The sequence below is a fragment of the Melanerpes formicivorus genome, unplaced genomic scaffold (assembly GCF_026170545.1).
Source record: "Melanerpes formicivorus ecotype bairdi unplaced genomic scaffold, bMelFor1.0.p_v2 SCAF_89, whole genome shotgun sequence".
NCBI lineage: Eukaryota > Metazoa > Chordata > Aves > Piciformes > Picidae > Melanerpes > Melanerpes formicivorus.
In genome coordinates, this window is record NW_027142441.1 from 2,117,978 (window position 1) to 2,128,703 (window position 10,726).

Genomic DNA, 10,726 nt, shown 5'->3' on the forward strand with positions numbered 1-10,726 from the left:
GGGAGGGGGAAAGCAAAGCGGGGTTTGGGGGCTCTCCCCCACACTCCACCCTGTTGGCAGTGGATAGAATTTGTGTAGGATATTGGAGTGCTGGGCAAGCACCCTTTGCAGTTGAGTGAGCTGGGTGTTACTTGTGGGTTTTCACTGTGCCCATATAAAATACAACAAGTACTACTTAACACTACAGAAACAGTGCTGCACATCATTGAATGAGCAATGATTGCTCAACACAGAGTAAAATACAAAGATCATTAGCAGAGCAATTGCTGCTTTAAGCCCTTGGCTTGGAGGTCATTCTCAGGGCCCATGTGATGGTTCCATCTGCCACCCCATTGATGTGCCTCCATTTCTCTGGAGCTGGTTCTCCCTGTTCCCAGTGCTGGTTCTCCCCTTTCTAGGTGCTGGCCGATTCATTGGAATCAAGTTCTTGGTCCAGGCTCCATCCTGTAGGGAGACCAAGCTGGCCTTGGTGTGTAGCATCCAGGCACATCACTTTATAGTGGGGAACAATCCACTGCACACTGCTGCAGCGAGTCCTGCCATTGGCACCCAGGGCTTCCCAGGCATATAAGCCCCTATGCCTAGCTAGTGTCGTGGGCACAACCCCTACAGACTAAGACATCAACTCCCCTGGAAGGCTTTTTAGGCACATGGTGAATTGGTTTTGGAGCCCCCATTTAAGAAGCAAACAAAACTACTGGAGTAATGTGTGTGCAGTAGAAAAGAGGACACCACCAGAATTCCAGCTCAGTACAGCTTACAGCAGGTGGGTGAGGAAATGATTTTCCATGGGCATCTTGGAACCATCAAACATCCCACTCCTCCTTTGAGCAAGCTGCTTTGTAATCCTGTCACTGAAAAAGATGCTCTTTGTACCACTTGAGAGCAGAGGGTAGGGGATACCACACCTCAGTGCTCTGGAGGCCATGGAAGAGTACCTGCCACACACCATTCCAAAGAGATTTCTGTCTCCCTTGCTTTTAAAATGCTCAGGCTCTTGATAAGCACTCAGAAACTGGACCTGTCCTCTGGAATTCCTGCTCTAAGGAAAACAGTGCTGCTTTGTCTCTGCAGAGGTTATGGTATTTGAAACTTCAGATGATGATGAAATGTCTGGAAGCACTTTTCTGATGTTGCCACCTTTGGACATCCTGCAGTACACCAAAGGCCAGCAGTGTGCATGGCCCCTGGAATTGTGTGCATTCTGCCAGCACTGTGTGGGAAATGCTGCATTTCCTTCCTTCTTCCTTACCTTCTGTTCAGACACCAGTATGGGAATGATGAAGCTGATTCATGGCAGTTTGAATGGCACTTTCTGACTTGGCTGAAAGGTCCTTCCCAGCTGCCCCTGTGTACATTCTCAGTGGTTCCTACACAGTGTGAAGGTCATGGATTCACTTCCTGTCAAAGCAGCACTGAAGTGTTTGGATTTGGCCTTTAGCTGCTGAATCCCTTCTCTGAAGTGCTCCATTTTACAGCTGGCTAACAGTCACAGTGGTTTGAGTTCCAGCCCTGCCTGTGTTCACAGCAGTATCAGACCTTGATGTCTGGCAATCAATCCCAGTCCCTGTTCTGCCTTGTGGAGAGCAAGTGTGCAGCTCTGCTGCCTTATTCCCAGCAGTAGCCTTATTCCCAGACCTGCAGAGGAGAAAGTTTGACCTTGTGCCGTATTGGAGCTGCTGTCTGCAGATGCCACAAGTGTTTCTGGTTTGGTTTCTGGTCTCTTTGCCTTTCACTGTGTCTCTGTTAGCAGAACTGCAGGAAATCTACAGAGCAGGGCCAGGAACGTTCCTGGTGCCATATCTGAGTCAAATGCCAACAGCACTTGGGTATTTTTAAGGTGCCTCACCAGACACACCTATTTTAAAGCCTCTTTCACAAAACTTGTTCTTGCACTTTGAGGGAATCTGAGCCACAGATGGATGTCTGTCATAAAAGGAGCCATGCTGATAAGATGTCTTAACTAGCTGGGGCTCAAACCAGTGAGACAGGACTGAGGAGCCATGTTGACTTAGATCTGCATTCTGATGGCTGAACTCTGCCACAAGCTGCTTGTAGCCAGTCTGCCCAGGTGCTCCTGCTCCACGTTCTCATGTGCTTTCAGTTTGGGGATCAGTATGCAACCTGAAATCCAGGCATGCCCTGATCAATTGAAACTAAAGGGAGAGCAGAACCCCATTAGCATTGCAACTGGGTTGATGCCTGAGATGCTGTAACTTGAGCTGCTGCATGTCTGACCCCAGTTCCAGCAGTGCTGATGGGTTTGCCCCACGCCCTCTGAGCCACTTAACATGACCTAGGGCTGAGTGTGGAGAGTTAACTTGGATTCGACCTCAAGCTGACACTAAAATGGGTTAGCCAGATTCCTCCTGGAGCTTCTTCTCACCCCAGATGTTTCTGCTGCTTCATTTTGGCTTTATTTCACCAGTCCATGCAGCAGAGTGCAGGGCATGGTTAGCTGAAGCAGTGAGCACCTCCTTTAGCCTCTGGTAGCTCGGTGTGAAGCACCAGGGACTCTTGCAGGTGTCTTGAACTAGGGTTGTTGCTGGCAGCTTTATCACCGAGCCATAGAGTCTGCACTCCAGCTGCTGCTCAGTGATTACAACAGTTTGCACAGTAACAAATCTTCAGTTTGTGTGCAGGTAGGATCCCAGAGTTGTCCCAGGCCTGTCAGGGTGCTGCAGAGGGAATGCAAAGTCACTGCAGCTGCAGCCTTGCCCAGCTGCCAGCAGGGCAGCTGCCAGCACCGCGATTTGCCTCTCTCCTGGTGTTGCTGTAACAAACTTCATTTGCTCAGGCTTTGTGTGTGCAGGTAGTAGGAGAGCAGGAGAAATGCTGCTTTGAAAATGCCATTCTGACCTGGGTTTACCCTTTCTTTTCCCAGTATGTTGTGGTGAGCAGTAAGAAGATTCTGTTCTACAATGATGAGAAGGACAAGGACCAGTCCAATCCATCTATGGTACTAGATATAGAGTAAGTAAAGCCCCTGAATTGTGGATGCAGATTAGCAAAGGAGCACTCTGTGTGGAACAAATGATCCCAGGTCTGCAAGCTTGCAGGCAAAATTCCACAACCGATGTGTAATTGCCCATGCTCCCTGGGACATGCCTTCCAGGGTGCTGTTGACAGGAGACACCACCTTTTCTTTGTCCTGCTGTTGCTGGCAGCTAGAGGAAAAGTGGAGTACACAGTAGTGTGGCACTGCTGGTAGTCACTGCTCTGAACTTGCAGGCTCAGAGGCAGTGGAACCTCCACAGCTTGCCTCTCTTCCTATGACTCAGTGAAGTGACTGTTTCCTTGAGTTGCTCCAGCAGCTGCTTTCTAAAGCAGGCCATGCTAGCTGGGGGATAGTTAGGGAACTGCCTGTCTGATTTCAGGGCTCATCCTCTGCTTCATACCTTTTGCTTGCTGTCTGAAGGAGCATCAGTGCTGGAATCACAGACAAGCTTGGGTTGGAAGGGACCTTAAAGACCAGCTAGTTCCAAACCCCTGCCATCAGCTCCTCCTGCTAGCCCATGCTGCTCAGAGCCCCATCCAGCCTGGCTTTCAACACTCCCAGGGAGAAGGCATTCACAGCCTGTCTGGGCATCCTGTTCCAGTGCCTCACCACCCTCTGAGGAAAGGACTTCTTCCTTATACATAATCTAAATCTCCCCTCTTCCAGTTTGAAGCCATTCCCCCTCATCCTTCCACTACCCTGTTAAGAGTCCTTCCTCATCTTTCCTGTAGAGCCTTCCAGGATCTGCAGGGGGCTCCAAGAAAGCTGGGGAGGGACTTTTGAGGGTGTCAGGGAGTGATAGGACTGGGGGGGATGGAGCAAAACTGGAAGTGGGGAGATTGAGATTGGATGTGAGGAAGAAGTTGTTCCCCATGAGGGTGGTGAGAGCCTGGCACAGGTTGCCCAGGGAGGTGGTGGAAGCCTCCTGCCTGGAGGTGTTTGCAGCCAGGCTGGATGTGGCTGTGAGCAACCTGCTGCAGTGTGAGGTGTCTCTGCCCATGGCAGGGGGTTGGAACTGGCTGATCCTGGAGGTCCCTTCCAGCCCTGACAGTTCTTTAGGTACTGGAAGGTTGCTGTAAGCTCTCCTGGAGTGTTGATCAAGCCCAAAGCATTTCTGACTTTTCCAGGTGGTTTCTGTTTGGAGTAACAAAACAAATGGTGATCCCTTTGCATTGGTTACACATGAGGAAAATTGTGTCAGGTATTACTGAAGCCCACAGACAACTGAGTGTGGTGTTTGAACAGCTGACCAACATTATGGGGCCTTAGAGAGCAGTAACTGAAAAAGGGGTTGGAAATTCATCAGCAGGTCTGTCAGTGAGGGACAGAGTGGTCTGGAAGGAATCTCCAAGCTGGGAAATGCTTAGGCTGCCATCTGCTCATAACCAGGAGGAGAGTTATTTTTCCTCTGAGTCACTTCTTACTGTCCTGTCACAAACAGCTGTTCCAGCAGCTCTTGAAAACAAGATGTTGAGATAGTTGCCCTTCCAGTCTTGATCCAGTATAGGATGATGCTCGTTCCAATTTTAACAGCATTTTCAAGAGCTGGTGCCCCAGCCTGGTGCCCAGTTCTGACCCTGGTTGTGCATCAGCTGATGATTTAGTGCAAAAATCAGTGAGGAATACTCTGCTTCAGGAGGCTCCCTTCAGGGCTGCCCAAAAGCTTTTCCAGCAATAATCTGTTAGACTTCTCAGTGTTCTGAGGAGGGATTTGAAAGTCAGAGCATCATAGAGTTGTTAGGGTTGGAAGGGACCTCAGGGATCATCCAGTTCCAACCCCCCTGCTATGGACAGAGCCCCCTGACACTAGATCAGGTGTCCCTGATCAGGTGTCCCTGATCTAGTCTTCCCAGGTCAATTGAACCCATCCTAAGACAATTCTTTCCATGCTGTGGAGTGCTTTGGTCCCCCCAGGCAGACAGGATCTCTGTGGTGTATGAATTACTTCCTAGAATCACCCTGCAGCCTTGATTTGTGCCATACTGTTCCATACTGCTTGCATGAACAGGGTTTGTAGGAAGTGGAGAGCACTGTGCTGTGTTTTCCAAGCACACAGCCTCCTGGCAGCTCTGATTCCTGTTTCTGCTCCTCTAGTAAGCTGTTCCACGTCCGCCCCGTGACTCAAGGAGATGTGTACAGAGCTGAGACAGAGGAGATCCCCAAAATATTCCAGGTAAATGAAATGTGTTCTCATTGCTCTTTAACTGTGGAACAGACTGTGTCAGCTCCCTGTCAGCTGCAGAGCCATAGTGCTCAGCAGTAAGACAGCAGTGCTCCTTTGCAGATCCTCTACGCTAACGAGGGGGAGTGCAGGAAGGACCTGGAGGTGGAAGCAGTGCAGCCAGCAGAGAAGACCAATTTCATCAATCACAAAGGCCATGAGTTCATTCCAACACTGTACCACTTCCCAGCCAACTGTGAGGCCTGTGCCAAACCTCTCTGGCACGTCTTCAAGCCCCCTGCTGCCCTGGAGTGCCGGAGGTGCCACGTCAAGTGCCACAGAGACCACCTGGATAAGAAGGAGGAGCTGATTGCGCCCTGCAAAGGTACCCTGGGTGCTCTGCTGTGGTCTCTGCTGCAGGTGGCCAGAGCTGCTGAGCTATAGCAGGCAAACAGAAGCACTTCTGTGTCAAAAGTTTCTGTCTCCAGTTGCCCCCTTGTAGGTGATGAAAGGTGGCACTGAAATGCTGCACTCTTAGTGCTGCTTGTGAGCAGGCAGCTGTGGCAAGCTCTGCCAGGAGCCCTTTGCTGCTGGAGCTGGTGTGGCTCTGCCAAGGGCCCACAGGCCCAAGTCCTGGTCAGCTCCTTGTTTCCCAGATCATTCTCTCTAATACAGGGCTCACATTAGGAACAACACAGGGCCCACATCACCAGGCTCTGCTGAGTCCTTGAAGAGTGGTTCTTCAGCCACTTCAGGGACTAGAAGGAAGGTTTCCTCCCTGTGCTCCTCTCAGAGTGGACAGGTGGGGTATGTCCTCTGGAGCTCAGCTGTAAGGCACCCACACAACTTCCCAGCTAATAAGACTGCAATTAGTTTGTTTTCTCATGCCTTGAATCATAGAATCACAGAATGCTCTGGGTTGGAAGGGACCTCCAAAGCTCATCCATTCCAACCCCCTGCACTCAGCAGGGACATCCGCCACTGGATCAGGTTGCCCAGAGCCCTGTCCAGCCTCACCTTGAATATGTCCAGGGATGGGCTCCAGCCACCGCCCTGGGCAACCCATTCCATGCTAATGTTAGACTCAAGAATCTTAATGCAGAGTGACAAACACTGAAATAAACTGTACTGGTGATTGCTGCTCCTTGTCCTGCAAAGCACACACACAGCTGCAGTGCAGGGATGCAGCTGCCCTTGCAGTGCCTTGCAGGGGCAGTGCTTTGCAGGGGCAGTGCCTTGCAGGGGCAGTGCTTTGCAGGTATGCAGCTGCCCTTGCAGGGGCAGTGCCTTGCAGGGGCAGTGCTTTGCAGAGGCAGTGCCTTGCAGGGGCAGTGCCTTGCAGGGGCAGTGCTGGCCTGTCACAGCTCTTGTTCTGGGAACGGGTCCCAGCTCCCGCTGAATCCTCTTCCTCCTTCCCTTGCAGTGAGCTACGATGTGACTTCAGCAAGAGATATGCTGTTACTGGCCTCCTGTCAAGATGAACAGAAGAAGTGGGTGACTCATTTAGTAAAGAAGATCCCCAAGACCCCACCTTCTACTTTTGTTCGTGCCTCTCCTCGGACTCTCTCCACAAGGTCCTCAGCAAATCAGTCATTCCGAAAAGCTGTTAAAAATGCTTCTGGGAAAGCTAGGTGAGAGGAGCCACAGCAGCTGCAGCTGTTCTTAACCTGAAAGCCCTCTGCTCATAAACCCTGCACAGCACTTCCACAGTGGTGGCTGCTGAGCTGCTGGTCTAAAGCTCTGAAGGAAGGCACAGACAATTCTCCTGTTTCTGTGGTACACCTGCTGGGGGATTGGATCTGGAAGGGTCCTACAGAGAGGAGGGTGCCTGGCTGGCAGTGCCCCTGAGGCTGCATTGTTTGCTGTTCACAGGCCAGGCTTAGCAGATGGATTAGCAGTGGCACTGGGCTGCAGGGGTGATCCATGTAGCCATTCATGGACTGACTCAGAGAGTCTGGGTGAGACAGAAGTCTTCTGCAGATGGGGGAGATGCCAGGAACTGAGGGGTTCTCATTCTTCATGCCAGTTCCTCTGGTGTGAGGCAGCTGCAGCACTCATTCCATACTCTTTGCTTACTCATTCCCCATCTCCTCCTTTCCCAGCAGCTGTTTTTGTAAGCTGTTTGTGACCCTACACATGAACCAGGACAAGATTTCAAATACACATTTTGATGCTAGGTAACTGCAAGCAGCTCATTTTCACCCTGCATTGGCTTCCTCATGCTGTGTGCATGTTTCCTTCCCCAAAAGTGACCAGTGGGGTAGGCAGGAAATAGTCTCAAGAGGGAAAGAGTCTTCCTTGTTGGCAGGGCTACCAAAATAAACATCCTACAAACAGTCCACTGAGAGCAACCTTCTGCATGTAGAGAGACACTGGTGCATGATGAACAGCCTCCATCAGGGGAGAGTAGGGGAAACCTGGAAAGTCATCCCCACCATTAACACTGCAGCAGAAGAGATCCCAGTGCAGAGGTAGCAGTGAATGGGGTGAAAGCCCTCAGGGTAATCTTCTCCAAGGACATTAGTCCTTGAGCACAAAGCTGTAGGTAGAAAAGCTCAGTGATGCTGTGGGCAGTGTTGTGTCAGAGGTAGTGATCAATGCACCAGTGTGGGGAGAAGGGCATCAAAAGAACCTGGCAGCAGCAGCTGAGAGCATGCAGCCCTTCTGGAGCATCTGGGAGAGCAGGCAGGCTCACAGGCACTGAGCACAGCCTCAGCTTGCTGCTGGCAGGACTGTACCTGAGCCATGATCTGAGATTGCATTGCTCAGGGCAGGAGGAGGAGGCTGCTCCCCTGGGGTCAGGAAAGCCATGAAGCGTGGGGGGACAGCAGGTCCTTTCCCCTGAACTCCCTGCACCTGCAGCTCTCATCCTGACCTCTTTCCCTAGCAGTGATGGTTTTTATGGGATGGAGGTGTTTAGCTCCCAGTAAGGATCTGCAGCTGGTTCTCTTGGCATGCAGCAGAGCAGAGCTTATCTCAGTGCTGGAGTCCTGCCAGGTGAGCAGGCAGGAGCTGTTTTGTTGGATGGATACAGACTTTAATACAGGCTTCAGGGCATCTTAGTGCCTCTCATGTGGGTCTGATCCACCTTTCTTTGCAGCTGGTAGGCAGCCTTCCACTGACTGCATGGAGAGGAGTATCAGAGCCATTGGAAGGAGCTTCATGTGCAGGTTCATCTGAAGTTCTGTTCCTCACTGGAACAGCCAGGCACTAGTAGTGGTTTCCTGATGAACTTCATGATGCCTGCACCCACAGTCCTGCTTCTGGAGCTTGAACTACACCACACAGCTTACAGTGTGCTGATCCTGCCCCTTGTTTCAGCACCTTGAGCTGTTTGTTTGAAAATACTTGGACTTGAGCACCAGATGAAGTTAATGCATGATTAAACCAAACAAAAACCCAAACAAGCCCCAGACAACCAGAAGTCCTGTGTGTCAGATGAGCTCTGCCAACTGCCAGTGCATGCTCTTGACCTCTGCTTGTGCTGCCAGGTGAAGAAGGTCACCTTGTGTTTGCCATGAATGCCCCCAGGACTGTTTGCTTTCAATGGTTTGCTGGTAAAACTGCAGCTGTATGACCATCTGTCTGCTCTCTGAGGTTCAGTAAGGCAAAGTGCAAAGTCCTGCACCTAGGTTCATAAATCCCAGTCCAGGCTGGGCATGATGAGATTGAGAGCAGCCCTGCAGAAAAGGACTTGGGGGTGCTGGTGGGTGAGAAGCTGGATGTGAGCCAGCAATGGGCACTTCCAGCCCAGGAGGCCATTGGCAGTCTGGGCTGCATCAGAAAGCAGCACCAAAGAGAAAGAGGTGATTCTGCCCCTCTTCTGCGCTCTGGTGAGACCTCACCTGCAGTTTTGTGTCCAGCTATGAGGCTCTCAACACAAGAGACATGGACCTGATGAAGAGGGTCCAGAGGGGGCCACCAAGATGATCTGAGGGCTGGAGAACCTCCCTTATGAGACAGGCTGAGAGAGTTGGGGCTGCTCAGCCTGGAGATGGCTCCAGGGAGACTTTAGAGCAGCCTTCCAGTACCTGAAGAGGACCTACAGTAAGGGGAGGGACTTGTGGTAATAAATGCAATGATTTGAAAGTGGAGCAGGGTAGGTTTAGGTTGAACATCAGGAGAAAGTTCTTCACCATGAAAAGTGGTGAACAGGCTGCCCAGGGATGTGGCTGAGGCCCTGTCCCTGGAGACATTCAAGATCAGACTTGGTGTGTCCCTGGGCAGCCTGATCGAGTTGGAGATGTCCTGCTGTCTGCAGGGGGGTTGGACAAGATGCCCTTGGAGGGCCCCTTCCACCCCAAGGCAGTCTGGGACTCCTCATACTGTAACACCTCCCCCTCAAAGGTGCTGTGCGCAGCACTGCCTCCTGCAAGCCTGCAGCTGTGTCCTGCAGCTCATTTCTCCTTCAGTAATTGTCTCTCTCCCTTTGTTGCAGCTAACCACATGTACAGTGCAGTGGGATCTGGTGCAGTCCCAGGAGGGCTGCTCCTGCCCAGAGGGAGCAGTGCAGACATTGTCCCTCCCAACCCAGCCACCAGAGCTGCAGGGCTCCGATCGCTGTTCCTGGCTCCTCCTCGCTTTGGCACAGACGCACGCCCAGGGTGTTTAATTGCAGGTTTGCCTACAGGTAGAGTAGATGAATTATTACTATGTAATGCAAGTTAAAGCAAATAAAGCTTAGCTAGGTGTATAAAAAGGTGCTGCCTTTTTGGATTAAAACAAAAAAAAACAACAAAAAAAAGCCAGCCAGCCACGGTGACATCAGCCAGCTTCCTCCCTGGCGGTGCAAGGCCAGGACTGCCGCCCCCGCCAGGGCACACTCATGGCAAGATGAGCATACGGAGTGGAGGAGAGGAGGAAGGTTTCTCAAGGAGAAGGACTGCCTTTTGCTTTCAAGACTCAAAGTTGTACTCTTGAAGACTGCAGAACTAGCTTAACAATGGAGCCTTATCACTTGAACTTCAGTGCCTTCACTGCAGAGTTCCTAACAGCCTTAATGCTCACCGCCCGCCGCGGCGCGGATCCGAGCCTTACAGGGTTTGCATCGTGCTTGACAGAACGCTGATTCAGCAGTTTCTGAAGGGGGGGAATGGAGAACTTGCCTTTAACCTGTGCAGTTTTTGCCAAGCCATACCGAGTTACTTCACTCCTAGAGGCGTTAGAAACTAACCGTACAAAGGAGCCGCCGAGCCGGGCAGCACGCCGCGGGGTGCATCGTTCCCGTCACTGTATCAGGGCTTGCCTTGCCATTTGAAGTCCCTTAAGTTAACGACCATTTAAGTAATATATGCACTGTTTGAACTGTAAATTATTCCTACAACACTTGTGCTGGGAGTTACATTGTCCTCTTAGTGCCTTAATTTGCGATCACTGTGTCATTGCCACGGCCAGAAAGGCAGAAACCTAAACCTAAGCAAAGGAGACCTCTGCACAGCTACTGCCAGCCGGTGGGGCTCACCCAGTGTTAATTGAAGTACTGTAGATGCTCAATGGATCTTCTAAATTGAGCACAAGCCTGGAATGGGAATTCCTCTTACACAGGAAGACCGATCCAGGAGCAGGAG

General features: G+C 51.3%; 1 protein-coding gene across 1 annotated transcript in view; it reads left to right on the forward strand.

The window, feature by feature from the left end:
- ROCK1 (Rho associated coiled-coil containing protein kinase 1) overlaps positions 1-10,642 on the forward strand; it is a 123,145-nt gene extending 112,503 nt beyond the window's left edge. Inside the window, exons 29-33 of the mRNA XM_068165492.1 lie at positions 2,885-2,973; positions 5,093-5,171; positions 5,283-5,544; positions 6,583-6,790; positions 9,598-10,642. Of these exons, the coding sequence (XP_068021593.1) occupies positions 2,885-2,973; positions 5,093-5,171; positions 5,283-5,544; positions 6,583-6,790; positions 9,598-9,601 (642 nt within the window). The 3' untranslated portion in view covers positions 9,602-10,642. The remainder of the gene's footprint in view (positions 1-2,884; positions 2,974-5,092; positions 5,172-5,282; positions 5,545-6,582; positions 6,791-9,597) is intronic.
- Positions 10,643-10,726: the final 84 nt, after the last annotated feature.